Source organism: Erithacus rubecula, assembly GCF_903797595.1.
Source record: "Erithacus rubecula genome assembly, chromosome: 8".
Taxonomy (NCBI): domain Eukaryota; kingdom Metazoa; phylum Chordata; class Aves; order Passeriformes; family Muscicapidae; genus Erithacus; species Erithacus rubecula.
The window spans coordinates 363,831-388,265 of NC_136659.1; the positions used below are offsets into that span (position 1 = coordinate 363,831).

The window sequence follows — 24,435 nt, forward strand, 5'->3', positions numbered from 1 at the left end:
TCCTTTCAAAAGCCGCCCCCCTTTTTTTTTTTTTTTTTTTTGTTTTTTTGGGGGGTTTTTTGTTTTTTGAATTTTTTTAACAACAGGCTTTACCCAAAACATCCCCTGGGGCTCTCCTCTTCCCAGCTCAGCAGGTTTAATCCATTGCTGGAGTTCAGGGGCTTCTGAGCAACAAATGGCACCTTTGGGCTTTGTAAAAGAAAATTATTATAACCTGGTGGGTGGGGGGGAAGAAGGATGTAAAGGTCTGTTTTTCACAAGGGGTGGCTGATTGCTGGATTTGGGGTGGAAGGACCCTCATGTCCCAGTGAAAAGGCAGAGGGCTCTGGCTGGGGGGAGGAATGTGTGAGTTTTTTACTGCTTAACAGCCTCACTGGGTGTTGGGATGTTGGGAGTGACGCTGGTTGTGGTTTCCCCTTCCTCCCCCTGCCCCTCCCTGAGTCATCCCAGCCCTGAATCACCCTCCTGCCCAGCTGAGATCATCTCCAAGGGGCTGGGACCAACCCAGCACCCCTTCTGCAGCCCCTGGGCTATAACTGTGGATTCCTGCCCTGCTTTGATTCCCCCCAGCTGAGCATTGATTAAAGCTTCCAGCACAAATCCAGTCCCTGGGACTGACCCACAGAAGAATAGGAACCATGTCTCCCTCTCCCCCATAGGCAATCCAAGCTGGCAGCATTCCTGGGAAGAAATCTGCTCCTTTATTCAGGCTGGTTTTTGAGGACAGGTTCAATAAGCCAGGCAGGAACTGGCTGGGGGGAATTTGGGATTTGCTCCATGACTTGCTTTTATCATCCTAAGCAATCAGATCTGGCACAGGAGTCCTTTCACCCTTCCTTAAAAGAAAGGGATTTGATGCTCCCTCCTGTGGAGGGAAGAGTCTGTCCTGCCCTTTGTCAGACATTTTGGCAACCCCTTTCCTCAGGTTTCATCATATAAATAAGTCCTAAAAACACCTCTGCAGGTGATAATTAATCAGAGGGCTCTGTGCTGCTCCAGCTAGAGGTGCCTGGGCTTGCTGGTGCCAGCTCCCTGTCACCCTCAGGCAGTGCCAGGGTTGGGATGGGACCTCTGCAGCAGTGCCAAACCCTCTGGAATGCTACATGGATAACTCTGGGGGATGATGCAGGGGCCAAGGCATGTTCTGGACCACTTCCCATGGGTGTTCCCACAGCATTATCCCTGCACTGCTCCCTGGGCTGCAATCACAGCTGCAATCCTGAAGTCCCTTTTTTTTGTGGATGCATGTGGGTTTGGGGTGAGTTTGGGTGATTTTTGTTAAATGAGGCTAGTGCTGCTCCTGGCAGGTCGGTTTTCCTCATCCACACACTCCTCAGGGAAGTGGGATACACTCCACATCTTCTCATGTCATGCTTCCATGATTTTCCACAGTGGGAAATAAGCTCCTGGAATATCTCCCCAAACTGGAGTCGTGGTTGGCTACCAGTACCAGTAAGTATTTACTTTGTAAAAAATCACCCAGAAGGTAGATTATCAAATAAATGAATTACATGATGAATTGCAGGTTTGAGTGTGAGCATCCAAGGGAGAGTGTCCAGGGCAAGGGACCCATGTGTGGGTGGAGCCCTGCACAGGTAAGGAAGAGGGAGTGTTCCTGTGCCTGTGAATAACCAAGGTATTTATTTACAACGACATATTTCTAAGGGGGGGATAGCCAGGGGTCTCTAGGGACCCCCACACTGGGGGTGGAGGAGCCTGAGATCCACCCAGAGCTCCCATGGCAGTGGGAAAACCTCGCTGTTGCCCCTGAGGACAGGGCTGAGGCTGAGAAAGCCTGTGGCTGCAGAAAAATGCCAACAATTCCTGTCATTTCCCGTGGTCTGGCTGGTGGGAAGCAGGGAGAGATGCTGGCTGCATCCTCCCCCTGGAGCCAGGGCTGCTGTGTCCCCCAGGACACCCTATCCCAAAACCAAAGAGCTTTGTGGCCCTATTTTGCAGCTGGGGTGGGTCTGAGCAGTACAGAAGAGCTGGAAAGCAGCACTGTTTCTTTCCCAGGCTTGATGAATGTTAAAATCCAGGGAAAAGTAAGGTATAAAACTCAAAAGTTTTGTGTGGGAACAGAAATCACCAGCTCTGAGGAGGAAGCTGCTGAGGTGGGAGGTGTTTGTACCCCTGTTCTCCAAGGGCAGTGAGAGTATTTTGGCTGCTTCCTTTTCCCAGAGATTTGAAGGATTTGCTGGAGATGCTCAGACTGCAATGCCTGGGAGCTCGGGGGAGCTCGGGGGGAGGAGCCATGCTTGGGCCTGCCTCAGTTTCCCCTTCTGGGAAGTGCCTCAGTCTCAGCACTGGTGCTTTAAACTGGGCTGTGGCTGTGTATTTCTCCATCTCCCAGTAAGGGAAGCTGGGCTGGAGGCTCTGCCCTGTTTTTTGGCTCTGTATGGCCCCCAATTAAAGGGCAATAGGAGGGAACATTATCCCCTGATTAACCCTTCCCCTGGGAAGGTTTGGGGAGCCTGAGCTGTGGTGATGGTCCAGCTCCTTCAAGTTTGTCCCAAGTGCTTTGGCTCCTAATTAATTGGCTCTGGAAATCCTCTCTGGCAGCAATGTCCATATTCCTGGAGCACTGGGGGGATAAACAAGTGCCTGTGGAGTTTCAGCCCCTCACTTGGGCTGGCTTGGTGGGAAAGGTGGCCTTTTCCCTGCTCCTGCCTGCTGGTGATCCCAGAGTGTCCTCTGCTGGGCAGAGGGATGTTTGTCCAGCCCTGGCCCTGCATATTCTTTCTCCAAAGGAAAATAAAGAACAGGATAAAGCAGTGAGGGTGAGGAGAGCAAGGGGAGGTGGAAAAAGAGGAGGATACCTGGTTTCTGCTGTTGTTTTTCTTTGGCTGTGTTAAAAATATTTCTGAAATTAAATAAGTCATGGGATGGGCATTTTGATACTTCCTTCCTTTTAGTTTAACTTCCCCTGCACAAGGGGGTTGGAGCTGCAATTGAGATATTTTTCTATTTTTTTCTCAGTTGTCCTCCTCTGATCTGAAATCAAAGAATTTTCCCCTTTGTCCATGCAGAGAAAGTCACTGGATTGATCCAAAGCCAGTTTACAGCAGGTACTCAGAGAACTCCTCAAGGACATTTTGAAGTGGTTTTTTTTGTGTTGTTGTTGGACACTCCTGGGAGCCAGGGACGCTCAGAAAGGACTGGAGCCACTGTGGCTGTGCTGTGACAGCCCTGAGAGGTCTCACAGGGTCACCTTTCCAGCTGCACTGCTGTCACCAGAACCACGGGGACAGCCAGAGCTGTCACCTCAGGAATGTGTGGAGCTGCAGGAGCTGCATTTTCCAAGCAGCCAGCCCTCACACACCTTGGGGGTCTGCACACCCCAAAGAATGGATTCCTTCTGTTTGTGGTGGGCAGGAGCAGGGAAAGGAAGGTGCTGGACAGGTTGTGGGCAAAGGGGGTGTCCAGGAGATTTGGGCACCACACTGGGGACAGGCTGAGGACAGAGACTGCCTTGAACCTCACATGGCTTCCTCTGAAATCTCTGCTTTTCCAAACAGCCAGAGAAAAAAGCAGCAGCAGGTACTCAGCAGGACACCTGTGCTGCCCTGGTGTACTGGGATCCCCCAGTTCTGAGCCCAGAATATTCACCAGGGAGCTGTGGCAGCCTCAGGATGTCACCCCTCAGCAAGGACCAAGTCACCAGACAGTGGGGCAGGAATGTTGAGAAGAGGGTTTGTGTATCAAGGTAGCTTTTACCCCATGGGGGTAAATCCCATGGGGGATTGAATCTGTCCCTTCTCCAGCTCTTTTTTCCATGAACAAACAAGCATCCCCCCCCCCCCCCATAATTCTCAAGACAGAAAACACAGCAGCCTTTATTTTTAGTATTTGGGGTTTATTTATAGGGCTGGGTTTGGAGTCTTTCCCTGAGCATCACTTACCAAGAGTAAATCAGTTTTGGGGTTTTTAAGCAGTGCTTACAAAGATCCCCTCACCAGCAGGTGAGATTCAGGTACAGCACATCTGCCTGATGGGGAATTTGTGAGAAAAAGCAGTGCTTTTCCAGCAGCTTCCCTGCCAGAAACCTTGGTTTTATTAAGGGTCTTGTAAACACACATGAAGATGTTCATCAAGCTTGGTTTGCGTGATGGGAATTGTGAGTGTACAACATTTGCCTACAACAGCAGCCACACAGAGATTTCAAACAGAAATCTGACCAGATGGTTCTTAAGTCCTCCAAAATCCTTACATATCTCTGCTGCAGTTAGAGGTTAAAAGAAAAAGTCACTGAGAGTCCTCTGCACACTGACAGGTGGAAGCCAGGGGCCTTGGATTTCACACTCAGACCTTCTCAAGTGACTGCAGCACTCCTACACAAGGCATTTTTAACATTCTTAATTAATTAGGCCCATTCTTAATTAAAAGGCCAAAAATCAGATCAGCGGAACACCCCTTCTGGTGGTGCCGTTCCAAAGGATCCCTATCATTCCTTGACTGAAAATCGCAGTGTTTTATTTATTACAGCGTAATTGGAGCTGTTCCCCACCCCCTGCAGCGGGAGCTTTGTCCCCTCCCATCGTTGCCGGGCTCTAGTGGGACTTGGCCTTGGTGGGCTTGGCCGTCCTGCCCTTCTTGCAGAAGCAGCGGCGGCAGCAGCAGAGGCAGCACTTGAAGGCGATGAAGAGGGAGAGCAGCAGCACGGCCGCCAGGAAGGCGATGACGTCCAGAGAGTGGTACTGCACCCAGTTGAGGTCATGGGCGGCGGGGCGCAGGTGAGGGGCCCCCTTGTGCCTCATCACAAACTCCACCCAGTGCACAGCCAGGTCCAGAGGGTGGATGGGTCTGTCCAGGTGCAGGTCCGAGAGGCGCTGGATGTTCTCCTTGTACCTGGGGATGGTCAAACATGGAATTGATGCCTGAGGATTTTAGCTTGTGTGTTTTTTAGATCCTGTACTGCCTTGGGATGTAACTCCAAAACTCCACAGTTTGTCAGCTACCCTTCTCCCATTTTATTCAGACAAAACAATCCCTCTAGGCCTGTAACTCAAGTACACTCTACTGCCTCAGGCCCTGGTGATGCCTTAACTTATAGCTTAAGTTCATCTTTTCCAGATTCTGAACTGCATTGGTATGTTACTCTGAACTTCATATAAAGTGTCAGTAAGTTCCCCTCACAGCTCAGTCACACAAATCAATCCTTTTCCAGCCCCAGAAGCAAGGACATGCTGCAGCTTCAGCCCCAAAAAGTGCAAACAGCAGCAAATAGAGGAGAGAATCTGGGAGGATGGGACTGCAGAACCTGGAGCTGGGATTGGACAATGAACCCCAATATGGAAATGGACCAGAACTTATAAAAGTGTGAAAACTTGTGACCTGGGGTCCATCTTGGATGTAGCCATGGCCAGGCTCTTGTACAGCCGAAGGTGAATCCTTTGAAAGCATTTTAATAAATCCCTGCTTTATTCCTTTAACTCTCTCTAACCTCAGCTCCAGATAGCCTCTCAAGGCATCACTGAAAAATGTAAGCAACAGTGAGTTGTGGGGGGAGCAAACCAGGGGTAAATGACTTCATTACCTGAAGCTGTAATTGGAGGATTGACCCCTGATATGTAAATGGACCAAACTTATAACTGTCTGAAAAACTCATGGCCATCATCCATTTCAGGTGTAGCCGTGGCTGGGCTCTTGTACTGCACAAGGTGTCTCTACTGAAGGCCTTTAATAAATACCCACTTTATTCTCTTAATCTTGTCTAGCCTCTGTTATAGCTAGCCACTCCAAGGCATCAGTATCACAGGGTGGGGTGGGTTGGCAGGACCTTAAAGCTCATCCCTCATGGGCAAGGACACCTTCTACCAAGCCAGGTTGCTCCAAACCCCATCTAGGACACTTCCAGGGATGGGACAGCTGCAGCTTCTCCAGGCTCTTGTATTACTGAGCTCCTTGAGAAGGATAATGGCAAAGCTACAGACCCAGGATGTGTTGTTTTCAATGAAGAAAAAAAAAAAAAACCAAGGTAAAGTTCAGTTTGGGCTCTCAGAAAAATATCTGAAGGTCTCTGGCTGAAAGGGTTATAAAAGCTGGCCAGCTTTTCCAGCTGCATTATTACTGTTTTTGCTAGTAGTAGTGTTATTGCTATTATTGCCATAAACAGTGGGTAGGAAACAATGTCAATAAGCTGCTATTTCTCAGGAATGTAGTGGAGTTTCTTAGTCCTTAGCATCCTCAAATGGGAGCAGGGGAGAGCTCTTATGTCCGAAAGAAATCTCTGTGCTGCCTTTAAACCCCTTGGGCATGCTGACTGCAGTGCTGTGATGTTCCCTGGGCTTCCTCAGTGCATCCCTGCATGTTCCTCCTGCTCTGTGCTGGGACTGTCCAGCCTTGCTGAGTCATGCAGCAGCTCTCCCTCCTCACAGAATTCCTCATGAGCACTGAGCGGGAGAAAAATGCCTGAGAAAACTCACCTGGAAGATAAATGAGTGATAAATATGTTTGATAAACCCTTTTCAGGCTCCCCACTGACCTGTGTCACCACAGGTTTGGGAACAAAAGCTGTTTGCCATTTCTGTCCAAGCCCTCTCTGTCACTGCCTTGGCTTTAGGAAGGTGACACACTTTTTTGGGAACTTGATTTCTTCCATTGCATTCATAGCCCATCTCCCCTGCTCCCTTCTCAGTCCCTTCTTGTCCCCTGAAGGGGACAAGGGAAGTTAACCCAGGGAGAGCATAAGCTTCTCCATGGAAGCAGCTGCCATCAAATCCATACTTTTGATAAAAGAAGCCATTTAAGAAGAGAAAAACACAGAGTTTTGTGCTGGGGCCACAGTACTGACTTTTTGTCGTTGATCACTGCTTTCAGGGCATTGGAAATGTCACTGGTAGTCATCTCCAGGATGTTCAGGGTCAGCCCTGCTCCCCGGGACTCCACTCGCTTGGCGTTGTCCATTTGGTCCCCAAACAGAGGCATCAGCACCATGGGCACTGCATTGCATATTCCCTCATAAACACCATGGGAGCCTCCGTGGGTGATAAAGGCACGAGTCTTGGGGTGGGCTGTGGAGGGAAACAGAGACTTGCTTAGCTCCTGGAATTACTGACTGGCCCAGCAGCGTGTCCCTGGGGAAAAAACATGCACAAAAAAGGACTGTGGTTGGCATAAATCAAGGATTTGGGGCTGTTGTGAACATCATCCCTCATGGCCAGATGTAGGGATTGGAACGTTGTAGACCTCTGTCTTTGTCTTGGGTTATCCTCCAACTTTATGATTAAATCAGAACCAGGAGAGGTTAAAAAAGATGTTACCATCTATTGCTTTTTCACCATCTCTTCCATGGTAGTGAAGGTCTTTCACAGCTGAACCTGATCTCTTACCAACAAATGCTCTCCTGGCAGCAATCCTACCACTTTAAAAGCCCAAAGACCTGTCTGGAAGCACCCCTTTGAGGACCATGAAGTTTCTTTTCAGGACAGAAGACAGGCCAAAAACACAGCTGGGTGTTGAGGCTGCTTAGTCAGAGATAAAGACTTCCATCTTTGACTGGTACTGAAGTGTTGGAAATCCTTTTCAAACAGAGTTGTTTCACAATTCAGGCATTCACAGCTAAGTTCCTAAAGGACAAGCTCCGGCTCCAACAGCAAAGGCTGCAAGGAAGGTTTGTGCCCCCCAGTTATGGTCAGGGGATGTTAACTCACACCTGACCCACAGATGATGCCCTTGGGGCATCACTCTGCAGCCCTGGAGCGCCAGCACCACTGTGGTGTGTCAGACATACCCAGGAGGTCGTTCTGAGGCAGCCACTTGACGAGCTTCACGTTCTTGGGCAGGTTGGAGGGTGTCTTGCCCGTGTAGCGCCACAAGACCTGGAAAGGGAAGCAAAGGGCACGTCAGATCCCAGCTGGAGAAGGGTGGGAGGACCTGAGAACAGCGTGGAGCTGCTCTGCTGGAAGAGGAAGAGGGAATTGGTACCGTCTGAGGGACTGTTCCCAAGGCCTCTGCGATTTCCATGGCTTTCTTCACGGGAATCTCAGACACCATGGAGCCCAGCGAGAAGACAACAATGCCATGTTCTCCAGAGGCGTTCACAATGGCTTCAAATTCCTGCCAAAGGAAAGCAAGCCTTTAGTCAAAGCCCTTTCTCTTGTCAGAGGCTGGAATTGCTGCCATGTTCCCACAAAACTCTCTGGAAAGGCAATGGAACAAACAGTGAGCACAACAAAATTAGGACCAGGAAAATGAGTTGTTACTGACAGTTCTGCATCCAAAGCAGCAGCACAGCCAGCAGGTGCAGGGAGGGGAATCTCCCCCTCTCATGAGACCACACCTGGAACCCTGCATCCAGCTCCAGGCTCGTCAACATGAGAAGGACATGGAACTGTTGGAGCAAGTCCAGAGGAGAACCATGGAGTTGACAAGGAGACAGGAGCACCTCCTCTATGGGCACAGGCTGGGACACTGGGGCTGTTCAGCCTGGAGCAGAGAAGATTTTTTTGTGGAGACCTCACAAATGTCCCTTTCCAGTGCCTGAAGAGGCCCAGAAGAAAGCTGGAAAAGGACTCTTCATGAGGAATTGGGGTAATGGGACAGGGAGTAATGGGTTCAAACCAAAAGAGGGGAAATTTTTGTTAGATATCAGGAAGAAATTCTTCTTTCTGAGGGTAGGGAGACCCTGACACAGGCTACCCAGAGAAGCTGTGGCTGCCCCTTGATCCCTGGAAGTGTCCAAGGGGATGAAGGATGGGGCTTGGAGCAGCCTGGGATGGTGGAAAATGTCCCTGTCCATGGCAGGGAGTGGCATTGGATGGGATTTAATGTCTCTTCCACCTCAGCCTGTTCTAAGATCCTAAAGAAAATGAGTCTTGGGGAAGTAAAAATGGACACATTTAACCCAAGCCTGGATTTACATCTGATGTTCTTCTTTTCAGGCCATGCATCTACAAGAGGGAATTAAAATCCTGGAAGAGGATTCTGACAGCAGGTAACACAAATTTCTTATATCTGGATTTATTGTATCTGCTTTGGGTATGATAACACTGAACTGCTGCCAGTTCCATCTCTCTTTTGTTTGAGCGATTTAAATAATAGAAGGAGATCTAGAACTGGAATCCAGGAACAAAAGGATTCCAATGAAGCAGAAAAAAACAGCCCTAGGCTGGAGCAAAAATTCTTTGAAATAGAAAAAATGTTTGGTCGAGCCAAGGAAGGAAAGGCAAAACTGGAGGAAATAGCTACAGGCATCAGAGTGAAATAAGGGGAATACAATTAACTGAATGCTTCTGAAAGTCTGGCAACTGCCATGTTATCTCTGGGAATAGCCAGAGAACCATGGAATGCTTTGGGTTAGAAGGGACTTTAAAGATTGTCTCATTCCCTGCCACAGGCAGGGACAGCAGAGACTGACTGTCAGTTTATTCTCTTTTCCATATTTCTGTGGCTGTCTCAAGGTATATTTAATCCTATTTATATTCTGTGGGGACATCAGTTCTGCTTTGTTTTTCAGATGTTTTTGAGTTCCAGGTCTGTCTTTCTGCTCAGAAGTTCTCCTACTATGAGGAAGCTCTTTGCAGCCCTGCTTTGAGAATACACAGACTATTTTAGTAGTGGTTTTAGTCAGCACCTGCTGATTAAAATACTTTTACATAGTACCTGCAGTGGAGACTCATGGAAAAACAAGAGAATTTGGAGGATTTCTTAACAGAAAATATCCCATTCTGAGGAATTTTGCCACAGTCGAAGCAAAATACAGTTTCAGTGCAGAACTGTACAAAAGTTTAGGGGTTTTTTTTTTTTTTTTTTTTTTTTTTTTTTTTTTTTTGTGCAGGTTTGATGGGAATGCAGAGATGTCCCACAAAGTAACTTCTCCGTCATTGCTCAAGGGATGCAGTGGTGCAAAATGCATTCCCGGCCACTTTCACCTTGGCATCCTTTATTCCAGCCTTGGAGCTCCATCTCCTGGAGAGAGCTCACAGCACACCCACAGCTAAACTGGGAAAACTAACCTGGGTTAGTTTGTTCTCCCGAGTGCAGCCTATGCCTCCGACCAAGACCATGTTGGGCATGAGGGGCCTGGGGTACTCAAAGACAAAGTCATATTTCATGAGCCAAACAGAGGCATGGCTGAACAGCTCGGGCACAGTCGCCTCCCGACGCAGGAACTCCCGGATCAAGGGATGGTAGGGAGAATAAAGGACAGAGCAGGCCAGGGAGCTGCCCAGGGTGGCCAGGAGGTTTCCCAGGCGCTGCAGGAAGGACATGTGGTCCGTGGAGCGCATGAAGAGCCGCGGGATGTAGGAAGGAGGGCTGGGACACATGGTGGCCTGGAATTCCAGGCTGCACGGCAGCCCCCGCAGGAAGTACACAGAGGGCAGGGACAGATGTTCTGCCAATATCTGCCCACATGGGAAGAAGGGGTCCATGAAGACGGCATCAAATTTGCTTCCCTTGAGGTATTGGAGCAGCTCTTTATTGGACAGGAGACGCTTGCAGGAATCCAAGAACATGCTTGTAAAATTGGCGATTTTGGAGAGTTTTTCCATGAAGGGCTGAGGTGTGAAACTCCTGTGGCCCATCTGTTTAAACTCTGCCTCGACAAACTCCTTGGTGTAGGACACAGGATAGGTTTTCAAGGTGTAAAGTGGGGATGAGTTGATCCGCAAATTTATCTCTGGCGCAACCACCACGATTTTGTGTCCCTTGTCCCTGAGCTTCTCCACGACCGGGCGCATGCTGAGCCAGTGGCTGCCATCGATGGGTATGACCAAGAGCTTCCCACCTTCACTAGAGGTCCACAGCAGCAGGAAAAACACAGCCCAAGAGGCAAGAGAAAGAAATCCTGATTTTGGAGAAACCATTTCCCCGGTGCTGCTAGTGAAGTTTTTAACGGCAGTGAAACTGCGGCTGGGGACAAGGAATGAATCGCGGGGTGCTTCCCACTTGAATTTTAACTAAGGTGGGTTTGTAATTTTTAACAGGCAGAAATTGGGATAATTTTTAACTGTGGGTAAATACTGGGTTTATTATTTGTGCGCAGGGAAGGCTTTCAGTGAGTGGGTGCTGCAGGGTGAGGTTGAATCTTTGGACTGACACCAGGAGGGAGGAGTGGCCAACAGCCTGTGGAGCTGAGAGCCATGAATGGGACTGACCCAGCAATCACTACATCATTCACAACCAGTTAATGATCAACCCCCTGCCTTGAGGCCACAGCACTGATTGGACATGGAACTCGCCACAAATCTGACCTTTGGATTGCTTTGTGCCCCCTGAGCGTAACCAAAAAGCAAAGATTGACAAAGGTTTGATACAGAGTGGATTGTAAAAGTCTATCTCCAGATTTGTTGCTCTATCACAGCAGTTATCAAAGTGAAAGCCCTGAGTTTACAGTAGTAAACGTGCTGTAAGCTGAGCAATAACTCCTGCTGTTACAACACCACAGTGGTCTGAAAGCAGAATAAAGCAGGGATATCTGCACTATTTGCACAGCATAGAACAAGGGACAGTAGTTACAATTCCAAAGGCTTCCATTCGCTACCATCCTCTTATTTGCCCTTTTGAATTGCTGCCGCAAAAATCCAGAGGCAACAGAGCTCCCTCTGCCGTCGTTGCACACCCTGGTTTTGGGCTGTTGGTGCACATGGAATCATGGAATATTCTGCTAGAATTTTCCTGACCCACAAGGACCATTGATCCAACCCCTGGCCCTGCACAGATGCCTAGCAATCCCACCCTATGCATCCCTGAGAGCATTGTCCAAACAATCCTGGAGCTCTGGCAGCCTCGGGGCTGTGGCCATTCCCTGGGGAGCCTGGGCAGTGCCCAGAACCCTCTGGGGGAAAAACCTTATCCTAAAACCCAGCCTGACCCCCTCCCTTTATGTTCTGTGCTTCACCTAGCTTCATGTTCAGTGGCACAGCAAAAGTGTCTGAGTATATCCACAGAGTTAATTCTGTATTTCGAATTTTTGTCCAATCAAGTCTTCTGCAATTAACCAGTATTTCCCACCTCTTAGGAATATTAAATCCTCTGACCTAGAATTGTTTTGTCATTTACCTGGATACAGAGCACGCCAAGAGTGATGGTGACAACTCGACCTAAGCTCTTCTGGAGAGAAACCCTTCAGCAAGCCTTGGGGTATCCCCTCAAATCCTGATTCCCACTCCCATGCCATCCTGGGATTTGATCACACACTACCTCAAGCACAAATACCACTACAGAAAACACTTTAAAAAAGCACATCTTGACCAAGCACCAACAACACCCTCAGGGTAAGCAATGACAAACCTTTGAGAGTGGCTTCTTTTGGTGACAGTTGATGCCTCCAATATAGACCATGTTGGGCATGATGGGGCGTGGATACTCAAAAACAAAGTCATATCTCATGAGCCAAACTGATGCTTTGCTGAACAGCTCCTGCATTGTTACATCCCTCTGCAGGAACTCGGAGGCCAAGTTCTTGTATTTCAAATAAAACAGATCACAAAGCAAAGGCTCTGAGAGCCCAATCAGGAAATTCTTCACGCGTTCTGGGAATGTCATGTGGTCGGAAGCGGATGAGAAAGTCCTGGGCACGTAGGATGCAGGGTTGGGAGCCTGCGTGGCTTTGTAGTCTAAGGTACAAGGAAGGCCACGCATGAAGTACACAGAGGGGAGGGAGAGATACTCAGCCAGAATTGGCCCACAGGGCAGCACAGGGTCTATCATGATGGCATCAAATTTGCTCTCCTGGAGGTACTTCATGAGTTCTTTGTCCAATAAGAGATGCCGACAAGCAGAAGAGAACATGTTGGTCAACTCTGAGATGTTGCTGAGTAAAACTGAGAGCTTTAGGGTCTCAAAGCTCCTTTCCCCCAGGTCCTGGTGGGATTTGTCCACAAACTCCTGGCTGTAAGGCACTGAATATGTTTTGATGGTGAAGGACTGGGAGTTTTTCAAGAACAAGGAAGCATCAGGAACCACAGCCACGATTTCATGCCCTTTCTCCCAGAGTTTCTCCAGGACCATGCGCATGCTCAGCCAGTGACTTCCATCCTGAGGCACTACCAAGAGCTTCCCACCATCTGCCAGACTCCAGAAAGCAAGGAAAAGCACAAGCCCAGCATGTACCTGGTTCCTCCACATAACTGTCATGGGGCAGGAAAAGAAAGAGCTGCTCCTCCTTATGTTGCTCAGCAGCATATGAAGAAAAATCTCCTTGTACCTAGTTTAAATAGTGGTGGACTTTAAATGTTTATCTCCACAAAATGATACAGGTTATTGATAAAAGCCTTGATTAAAGAGCTATCAAGGCATCTATGCTTTTTTATGCAATTAAGTTATCTCACATTATTGAGAATAATCAGTAGAAAAAGCAGTTGCTCTTGGAGGGGTTTTGCTGTGTCAGGGTTGTTTCAAGTGACTCACTACTGTGCACTCAACTGTCCCAGGCCAGATTCTAGTTGGGAATCAAATTTATGGCCACTCCACAGAGCTTATATCACAAGAATCATGTCACACTGTTGACACACAAGACCTAAGCCCCCAACCTTTGCTCAAGAAGGTGGCTGGAGTTCAGAGAATGCTCTCCATGGCAATGAGAAGCTGGCACAAAGCGCAGCAGAGTCACCAAAGTTTGGGTAACACATTAACCAACCACCTTTCACCTTTTTAGCAATACAGTGATACAGCAGAAAGCACAGTTTGTACTCAAGAGAGGCCATCAGAGTTCGTAGGTGAGTGACTCAAGGCTAAACATCTTTTTGAAATGCAATGATGCAGCAGAATATGTTGCTCTTGCTCAAGAGGGGCTATGAGAGTTCAGGGTGAGAGGCTACAGGACAAAAGGGCTTGAAAGTTCTTAATAACAGTACCTTTCCCAAATTTCAGAAGGCTTGGCTGTGGTATGTGGAAATCCACACTCATAGACAGAAGGGCCTGGCCAAGCAGATCTCACATGCCATTAGGGCATATTCCACATGGAGAGGGAAAAGCTGGATGCCAAAAGTTTGTATGTTTACAAGATATGGGAATGGTACCTGGACAAGAACTGGCTGGAGAAGACAGATTCTTTTAGACCCACCCCCCCAGTGAAGCACTCCTGAGCAGAGTGAACCCTGAGAAATTTCTCTAGGCCTGGAAGAGTTCTCTTGGAGCAGGTAGGAAGGATGGGAAATCTGATCCATGAAATGGCTACCTTTGCCAAAGGGACCTGAATGTGATAAATACACTTAAAGGCTAATCCTAAGTGTTATTCCAATATTAAGACTAATTGTGTCCTAAAATGTTTATTTGGAGAGGAGGTCCTCCATGTGGCCTGTTAAAGAAAAGGGGTTCTTAAAAGCCAGCAAGAAGGACTGTAACATTTATGGAAAATGCACTAAATAGGAAGGAATTTCAGACATCAGCAGGGAGGTTTAGATTGGAAAGAATTCTTCATGGAAAGGGTTGTCAAGCACTGGAAGGGGCTGTCCAGGCCAATGATGGAGTACCCATCCCTGGAAGCATGCAAAAAACATGTGAATCTAGCACTTGGGGATGCAGTTTAGTGGTAGATTTGGCAGTGCAGATTAATGGCTTGACTCTGATTTTAGAGGGCTTTTCCAACCTTAGCAGTTCCACGATTTGATGCAGTTCCATTCTGCATCTGGTGAAGCAGAACTGTGGCTCTAGCATTCAAAGACCAAAACCTTCAGGAGGTGGAGGGAAAGGATTTCCACCTGCCAGGGCTGCATCTCCACATTTCTGTGGTAAAAATATCTCAAATAATGAGGTGAAGCAGCATTAAACAAGCCTTAAGGTGGCAGTACATACTCGGGTAGTAAACTCAGAGTTGCAGAAACACTCTTACCCTGCATAAAGGCCTCTCAAATCTCATATTTGGTACATAATCACTCTCACCTAGTTAAGTTCTGCTAACATTTCAGCCAAACATGTATCATTGGTGGGACACTAATATGAAACCCCATAAAACAACATTAAAGAGGTAAAAAAAAACCCCAAAAAAACATACCTCAACCCAAACCCTTGAGACCAAGCTTAGGAAAGTTAAAAGAAAAAAAAAAAAAAAAAGTTCAAAAAAGTTCAGCAAAAGTTTATAGAAGTTATGACACTGGATTTTGAGCAACACATGAACACCCTTCACATGTTTACAAGTGCAGAGACTTAAGTCCACAAGTCCAGTCCATTCCAAAGGTGAGATAGCAGGATAAAGTCAAGAAAAAGTACAGAACTGAGTGCCAAGGTTGTAATCTGGAAACAGTACCGCAAATATCCAAGCTAAGGGAGTCCATGATTATCTTTCCTGCAAGCCTACAAATCCTGGCAGGCAGCCTGTACCTCTTATTAACCCCCTAAATCCCATTTAAATTCAGAGAGTTTGTCTACAAAAAAGAAAATCTGTGTCTCTTGAGAGGTTGATTTGGGTTTTTTTGGAGCATGGTATGAAAAAATACCTCCCTTTGTTTACTCAAAGGTTACTGCATTACAGTGATAGTCATAGGACAAATATTGAGAGAAACTATCAGCTCCCCTTGTGCCTTTAGCAATGATTTTCCACATTTTACAGACATCTGCCATAATTCTTTTCAGAGGTTTACCGTGCACTTTATTCCGTCTCTGCCTTTCTAGCCTGAGTGCCAAGTTTGAATCCTCCTAAAAGTCCTCTGGTTTTACTGTGTGAGACTGGGCTTTTTCTGAAATATCAGCCTTATCTCAGCATTTTGTAAAGCAAACATCTGAAAAATCCAACAGGAATAGTTATTATTAAAAATAGAATCTACGAGAATACTCTGCAAACCACAAAATCTCTTTGAAAATACATTTAAAAAAAGGTTGACATAAATCCAAATTTCATTTTAGAAGAATACATAACATACACTTTAGTTTTTCAATGCTGGATGAAAAATTAATTAAGGAGCATCAGTGGCCTGGGATGTACAAGCTGGAAAAATGAGCCTATAAAAGCCTCAGAAAGGTCAACAAAGGCAAATGCAAAGCTCTGTCTCCGGAATGGGATAATCCCATGCCACCAGACAGGTGCACTGCATTTTGACTGCAGGAGATGATGAAAAGTTAAACATGAGATTGACAGTGACAGGACAAGAGGCAACAATCAAAACTGCAACATGGAAAATTATAACTGGATAAGGGAATTAATTGGATATAATAAGGTATCTCACTGTAGGAGATATTTAAAATTTGACAAGATAGAGAAAGGAACAACCCGACCAAACTGGACATATTCTGACAGGAGGTTCTCAGAGACGCCTTCCAGATGAAATGTTTTATGAGTCTATGATAATTCAAAGCACAGAGAATATTTCTTAGGGAAAAAAGAAACAAAAAACTGTCAACAAAAACAAAAAAAGATGGAATTGTAGAGGAGATCATCCAGAAGGCAAATAAAGACCCCCTGGAGTCAAAGTGTGTCCTGCACCACATCAACAGCCTACTCCAAAGCCAAAGCTGCCTTGGAGCAGGGGGAAAAGGACCAATGGGGAGTCTCCCAGACCTAATTCCATAAAAAACACTTTCTCCCTCTTTCTACTCTGATAATCCTTCACAGATACCAGAACCAGCACTTCTCTGCAAAGCATGAGCAGTTTGAAATCCACCTTTCTAACAAAAGCTGTGTTTCAGCTTCCCAGAGATTTCCAAAGTCTGCAAGAACAACAAGAGAAAACAGAGCGTAACCCACCTGATTTAGCTTCTTGTAAGCACAATTTACTCCACTAATCAAAACCATGTTAGGCATCAAGGGTTTTGGGAAGTGCAAGACAAAGTCCAGCTTCATGAGCCAAATGGAAGCCTGGCGCAGGAGATCTGGCACTGTCACCTCCCGCTTGAGGAATTCTGAAGCCAGTTCTGCATAAGGTTGGAAGACAACATCGCAGAGGAAAAAATTGGGGATGTCATAGAGCAGGTTCTTCACCCGCTGGAGAAAGGTCATGTGGTCTGTAAGGTCTGTAAAAGCTCTGGGGACATAGGATGGGGGGCCGGGGCACTGGGTGGCCTGAAATTCCAAACGACATGGCATTTGCTGCAGGAAATACACGGAAGGCAGGGAAAGATGCTCAGCCAGGATTGCCCCACAGGGTAGGAAAGGGTCTGTGAAGATGGCATCAAACTTGCTCTCCTCAAGGTACCTGATGAGCTCCTTGTTGTGGAGTAAGTGGGTACAGGTGGCCAGGAAAAGAGCAGAGTTTTGTTTTGCCCGTTGATAAAGTCTAATAACTCTTTCCAGAAAAGATCCTTCTTCAAATACATCCTTTATGAATCCTTCGAAAACATCATCCATCTCTTTCTTTGTGAAAGGCACTGGATATGTTTTCATCACAAAGCTCTTGGATGGCTTGATGTGCATAGTCACTTCAGGTGCCACCACAACCACCTCGTGTCCCTTCTGCTGGAGCATGTCCAGCAATTCCCGCATGCTGAGCCAGTGGCTCCCATCCACTGGCACCACCAAGAGCTTCCCAGCAGCAGCCAGACCCAGCAGGGACAGGAACAGAACCACAATTTGTGGAGAAGCACTGAGCCCCAGGGCCATTCCTGCAGGGATCAGGTCAGTGCCTCCAGGGAAGGAAACCCAAGGCAGCACTGCAGCACCAGCACCGCTCCCCACTTTCACGCAATCTGTGCCCAGCAAAACCTTGTATCCCTGCTTTATTTGCTAGGTGGTTAATTTGTAATTACTGACGTGATAAAAGGCTGCATAATCAGCAGCAGAGTTCAGGCAGCTGATGAACATGGGGGGATGCACCAGAAAAGACTTGTGTTTTGTAACAAGACTTTGTCAGCTCATTCACCTTTGAACACCACCTACCAGGTTACTGTAGCCCCTTCAGACTCCTGGAATTTGTTGATAGACTTCACACAGGCATCACCAAGCCAAATTTTTCTTAGATCTGCCTCCAAACAGAGAGGCTGCTTCTCAACCTGAAAGCTCCCCACCTGCTGCGTTCCTCCAGATTCCAGCTTTGGAAATATCCAGATGAAGAAGCAGAAAAATTCACCAGTGAAGAAAGATGTAGTGGGGCAACAAGGATGGAAGCCTCAGGTGCATTTCTAAGTAAACACCAGAACGAACTACAGCAATTTGCTAATTAGGGATTACACCTGACTGCAAGGCTTGGACAGCCCCACAGACTCATTCATTATTCACTAAGACAGCACCAAGTTACACAAAGGTAGGGAAGGTACCAAAACTTAGAGATTGTAGGGATGCTTAAAACTGGACAAGACAGAGAAAGAAACATCCTGACGTAACTGAAGATGCTTTGACAGGAGGTTTTCAGAATGACCTCAAATGTCCTTCCAGATGACAATGTTTGATGAGCGTATGACAATTCAAAGCACTGAAAATCCTTCATTAAAAGAAAAAAGGAAGAAAGAATTGTAGAGGAAATCAGCCAGATTGTACCAGAGAATAAATGAACGCCTCCTCAATTCAAAGTGTGTCTTGCACCACATCAACAATCTTGATGGAAGAGGCTCTAAGGAACACACTCCAATCCAAAGGTGGCCTGGAGGATAGGGCACAGACCAATGGGGAGTCTCCCAGACCTAATTCCATAAAAAACACTTTCTCCCTCTTTCTACTCTGATAATCCTTCACAGATACCAGAACCAGCACTTCTCTGCAAAGCATGAGCAGTTTGAAATCCACCTTTCTAACAAAAGCTGTGTTTCAGCTTCCCAGAGATTTCCAAAGTCTGCAAGAACAACAAGAGAAAACAGAGCGTAACCCACCTGATTTAGCTTCTTGTAAGCACAATTTACTCCACTAATCAAAACCATGTTGGGCATCAAGGGTTTTGGGAAGTGCAAGACAAAGTCCAGCTTCATGAGCCAAATGGAAGCCTGGCGCAGAAGATCTGGCACGGTCACCTCCCGCTTGAGGAATTCTGAAGCCAGTTCTGCATAAGGTTGGAAGACAACATCGCAGAGGAAAAAATTGGGGATGTCATAGAGCAGGTTCTTCACCCGCTGGAGAAAGGTCATGTGGTCTGTAAGGTCTGTAAATACTCTGGGGACATAGGATGGGGGGTTGGGGCACTGGGTGGCCTGAAATTCCAAACCACATGGGACTTGCTGCAGGAAATACACGGAAGGCAGGGAAAGATGCTCAGCCAGGATTGCCCCACACGGCAGGACAGGGTCTGTGAGGAGGGCGTCAAACTTGCTCTCCTCAAGGTACCTGATGAGCTCCTTGTTGTGGAGTAAGTGGGTACAGGTAGCCAGGAACAGAGCAGAGGTCTTCTTTGCCTGGTGATACTGTCTAATAACTCTTTCCAGAAAAGATCCTTCCTCAAATAAATCCATTATTGACCCTTTGAAAATGTCATCCATCTCTTCCTTTGTGAAAGGCACTGGATATGTTTTCACCACAAAGCTCTTGGATGGCTTGATCTGCAAGGAGACTTCGGGTGCCACCACAACCACCTCGTGTCCTTTCTGCTGGAGCATGTCCAGCAATTCCCGCATGCTGAGCCAGTGGCTCCCATCCACTGGCACCACCAAGAGCTTCCCAGCAGCAGCCAGACCCAGCAGGGACAGGAACAGAACCACAATTTGTGGAGAAGCACTGAGCCCCAGGGCCATTCCTGCAGGGATCAGGTCAGTGCCTCCAGGGAAGGAAACCCAAGGCAGCACTGCAGCACCAGCACCGCTCCCCACTTTCACGCAATCTGTGCCCAGCAAAACCTTGTATCCCTGCTTTATTTGCTAGGTGGTTAATTTGTAATTACTGACGTGATAAAAGGCTGCATAATCAGCAGCAGAGTTCAGGCAGCTGATGAACGTGGGGGGATGGACCAGATAAGCCCCGTGTTTTGTAGCAAGACCTTTGTCAGCTCATTCACCTTTGAACCGTTGAACACTACCTGCCAGGCCACTGTAGCCCCTTGAGATGTCTGAAACTTGCTATTAGACCTCACACAGGCATCACCAAGCCAAAATTTTCCTAGATCTGCCTCCAGACTGAAAGGCTGCTTTTCAGTCTGGGAGCTCCCCACCTGCTGCGTTCCTCCAGATTCCAGCTTTGGAAATATCCAGGTAAAGAAACAGAAAAATTCACCAGTGAAGAAAATGTAGTGAGGCAACAAAGATGGAAGCCTCAGGTGCAAATCTCAGTAAACACCAGAACCAACTACAGCAATTTGCTAATTAGGGATTACACCTGACTGCAAGGCTTGGACATAGACCCGTTCACAACTCACTAAGAAAGTACCAAGTTACACAAAGATACAGAAAATGGCTCTGAACACGTGAAATGGAAACAGCAAATGCAAAGCCCAACTTGATTGGTGAGAAGGTAAAGTACAGCTGCCTACATGTGGGAGGAGAGAGAAAACTTCATGAGCATCCATCCAAACACAAGAAAGAGAAACTAGATTCTCAACTACAACACAGGATTCAACCTGGCAAAACAGAGAAATACATTACAGCACAAATTATAAACAAAATATTATCCACCTGAGGTAGCTCCTTGTGAGCACAGTTTACTCCTCCAATTGGAATGACGTTTGGCATCAAGGGTCTTGGATAGTCAAGCACAAATTCCAACCTCAGGAGCCAAACAGAGGCCTTCCGCAAGAGATCCACCACTGTCACCTCTCGCTGCAGGAACTCGGAAGCCACTTTTGAGAATGGGTCAAAGGCAAAATCACAGAGGAAAAGATTTTGGGTGTCAAAGAGAAGGTTCTTCACCCGCTGGAGAAAGGTCATGCGGTCCGTAAGTTGAGAAAATGCCCTGGGCACATAGGAAGGAGGATTGGGACACTGAGTGGCTTCAAAATCTAAACCGCACGGGATTCCTCGTAAGAAATATACAGAAGGAAGTGAAAGATGCTCTGCCAGGATCACCCCACAAGGTACTACAGGGTCTGTAAGAAGGGCATCAAACTTGCTCTCCTCAAGGTACCTGATCAGCTCTTTGTTTTGCAGGAGCTGTTCACAGGATACAGCTGACATATTACTGAATTCTTTCATAGCTTCATAAATTTTAAGAAATCTTTCAATAAAAGATCCCTCTTCAAATGAAGTATGTAGAAAAAGATTGAAGTTTTTCTCCATCTCTTCCATTGTGTAGGGCACTGAGTACATTTTCATCACCAAGTTCTTGGATGGTTTGATGTGCATAGAGACTTCAGGTGCCAGCACAACCACCTCATGTCCCTCCTGCTGGAGCATGTCCACCACCTCCCGCATGCTGAGCCAGTGGCTCCCATCCACTGGTACCACCAGGAGCTTCCCAGCAGCAGCCAGACCCAGCAGAGACAGGAACAGAACCACAATTTGTGGAGAAGCACTGAGCCCTGGGGCCATTCCTGCAGGGATCAGGTCAGTGCCTCTTGGGAAAGAAAACCAAGGCAGCACTGCAGCACCAGCGTCCACTCCACACCTTCAAATGATTTGTGCCACAGCCCAAATATGGTTCCTTATTTAATGTGCTGGGTGGTAAATGTGTAATCCCTGATGTGATAAAAGGCTGCATAACAGGCATGGAATTCCTGCCAAGTCCAGAGAACCAACAGATAACTCCACCTGTCTCTATCAGTATGGTCCAGAGTACCCTTAGAGGGAGGCTGAGGGTGCTCTGGGACTGTACTTTGGTGCATTCCCTCCAGCTGGACCCTCTGCATATTCTGAAGAACTGTCACATGCAGGGGATGTGTCACATTCACATCACCCTTCAGCCCAGCAGAGATTCTCCTTCCCTCCAGGTAAGGCCTGTCCTTTCTCTCAGTCTCTTGGAAAACTCATCTCTAGGAGACCCAGGTGCCATGGAAGCTGTTGAACAGCTTTTTAAGACAGTTTCCATAATAAGAAGACACAGAAGATGGAAGGATGATGCCAGGTATCACATTTTACAGGACATATGACTCACATCAAGCAGAAAACACATCCAGTGCCCCAGACCTGCCTCATGGCATGCAGGGGTTGGCTTTGAGAGCTGGGAGGTTTGAGCAGACATTTAGGAGCACTTTTGTGGGGGACTTTCCAGAGAACAATTCAGAGCCTAATATTGGCTTTGTTTTTGTCCCTGACAAAGTACCCATGGTGACCAGCAGTGGTGGAGTTGTGTGAATGCTCACATGGCCAATTCCATTGTACATGGGGATGTCTGTAAGCTGTCACAGCCACGCTCGCACTTGGCGATGGGTGGAATTGCCACACATTGGGCTTTGTGATCCCACCTTACACCACAGAAATGCTATGGTATATGAACAAACAGAAAGGCAAAGTACCATAAAGACCTGACCCAACTTCCCAGGCTCTCCACTGGAGCAGCAGAGGAGGCTCTCCAGGAGGAACACTGCACAGGGCTCTTGTCAGCAGCCCAAGGAACCCAAGCACACGGCACATTGGGGCGACTGATGCATGCACAAGGCTGCACCCAAACGCTCAGTGCCAGTCCAGCTGTACTGGATGAGTCAAATCAGACTTGCTCCAGGTATCAGGGATGGGCTTTGGAACCAGCAAAATGTTTTTAGGGTCTTCTGGCAGATCCCACTGGAAGCAATAATTATACAAATCCAAAACTTTGTCCTACTATCCAGAAATTCTTACACTTCCTTTGGCTGGCAGAATCAATATCCCATTACTGATCCTTAGTACAGTCTCACAAGATGATCCTGGTGTTTCCTTACAACAGAGAATCCCTTGAAAGAAAGGTCAAACAGCTCCCTTCACAGGATGTGTAAAATCAGGGAAAAATGAGACAAAAACAGTTCCTTTCATGAAGATTCCCCAAACTCACCAGAAGTGGGAACTAGATTCTTATCACAACACAGAATTCCACCCTCCAAAACACAGAAATCAATCAAGGCAGGAATTAAACCGTCACCCACCTGAGGTAGTTCCTTGTGAGCACAGTTTACTCCTCCAATTGGAATGATGTTTGGCATCAAGGGTCTTGGATAGTCAAGCACAAATTCCAACCTCAGGAGCCAAACAGAGGCCTTCCGCAAGAGATCCACCACCGTCACCTCCCGCTGCAGGAACTCGGAAGCCACTTTTGAGAATGGGTCAAAGGCAAAATCACAGAGGAAAAGATTTTGGGTGTCAAAGAGAAGGTTCTTCACCCGCTGGAGAAAGGTCATGCGGTCCGTAAGTTGAGAAAATGCCCTGGGCACATAGGAAGGAGGATTGGGACACTGAGTGGCTTCAAAATCTAAACCGCACGGGATTCCTCGTAAGAAATATACAGAAGGAAGTGAAAGATGCTCTGCCAGGATCACCCCACAAGGTACTACAGGGTCTGTAAGAAGGGCATCAAACTTGCTCTCCTCAAGGTACCTGATCAGCTCTTTGTTTTGCAGGAGTTGTTCACACCAAAGAGCTGACATGTTGCCAAATTTTTTCATAACTTCATACGTTTTAAGAAATCTTTCAAAAAAAGATCCTTCTTCAAAAAAAGTGCGTACAAAGGCCTGGAAATCTTTCTCGAACTCTTCCTCTGTGTAGGGACCCGATACCGTTTTCAACACAAAGTTCTTTGATGGTTTGATGTGCATAGAGATTTCAGGTGCCAGCACAACCACATCATGTCCCTTCTGCTGGAGCATGTCCACCACCTCCCGCATGCTAAGCCAGTGGCTCCCATCCACTGGCACCACCAGGAGCTTCCTAGCAGCAGCCAGACCCAGCAGGGACAGGAACAGAACCACAATTTGTGGAGAAGCACTGAGCCCCGGGGCCATTCCTGCAGGGATCAGGTCAGTGCCTCTTGGGAAAGAAAACCAAGGCAGCACTGCAGCACCAGCGTCCACTCCACACCTTCAAATGGTCTGTGCCACAGCCCAAATATGGTTCCTTATTTAATGTGCTGGGTGGTAAATGTGTAATCCCTGATGTGATAAAAGGCTGCATAACAGGCATGGAATTCCTGCCAAGTCCAGAGAACCAACAGATAACTCCACCTGTCTCTATCAGTATGGTCCAGAGTACCCTTAGAGGGAGGCTGAGGGTGCTCTGGGACTGTACTTTGGTGCATTCCCTCCAGCTGGACCCTCTGCATATTCTGAAGAACTGTCACATGCAGGGGATGTGTCACATTCACATCACCCTTCAGCCCAGCAGAGATTCTCCTTCCCTCCAGGTAAGGCCTGTCCTTTCTCTCAGTCTCTTGGAAAACTCATCTCTAGGAGACCCAGGTGCCATGGAAGCTGTTGAACAGCTTTTTAAGACAGTTTCCATAATAAGAAGACACAGAAGATGGAAGGATGATGCCAGGTATCACATTTTACAGGACATGTGACTCACATCAAGCAGAAAACACATCCAGTGCCCCAGACCTGCCTCATGGCATGCAGGGGTTGGCTTTGAGAGCTGGGAGGTTTGAGCAGACATTTAGGAGCACTTTTGTGGGGGACTTTCCAGAGAACAATTCAGAGCCTAATATTGGCTTTGTTTTTGTCCCTGACAAAGTACCCATGGTGACCAGCAGTGGTGGAGTTGTGTGAATGCTCACATGGCCAATTCCATTGTACATGGGGATGTCTG

At 47.3% G+C, this 24,435-nt stretch overlaps 1 protein-coding gene across 14 annotated transcripts in view; it reads right to left on the minus strand.

Moving 5' to 3' along the window:
* Nucleotides 1-4,060: 4,060 nt before the first annotated feature.
* LOC306804264 (UDP-glucuronosyltransferase 1A1-like) overlaps nucleotides 4,061-24,435 on the minus strand; it is a 93,794-nt gene continuing 73,419 nt past the window's right edge. For 10 of the 14 annotated variants that reach the window (XM_079310600.1, XM_079310592.1, XM_079310591.1 and 7 more), the window contains exons 2-5: nucleotides 7,927-8,058; nucleotides 7,733-7,820; nucleotides 6,794-7,013; nucleotides 4,061-4,848 (exon numbers count right to left, since the gene is read on the minus strand). In XM_079310600.1, coding sequence (XP_079166726.1) covers nucleotides 4,551-4,848; nucleotides 6,794-7,013; nucleotides 7,733-7,820; nucleotides 7,927-8,058 — 738 coding nt within the window. In that variant the 3' untranslated portion in view covers nucleotides 4,061-4,550. Of the gene's footprint in view, nucleotides 4,849-6,793; nucleotides 7,014-7,732; nucleotides 7,821-7,926; nucleotides 8,059-9,956; nucleotides 10,865-16,624; nucleotides 17,564-18,678; nucleotides 19,619-20,403; nucleotides 21,154-24,435 lie in introns of those variants that run through there. The other 4 variants (XM_079310601.1, XM_079310597.1, XM_079310596.1 and 1 more) reach the window with 4 other exon arrangements.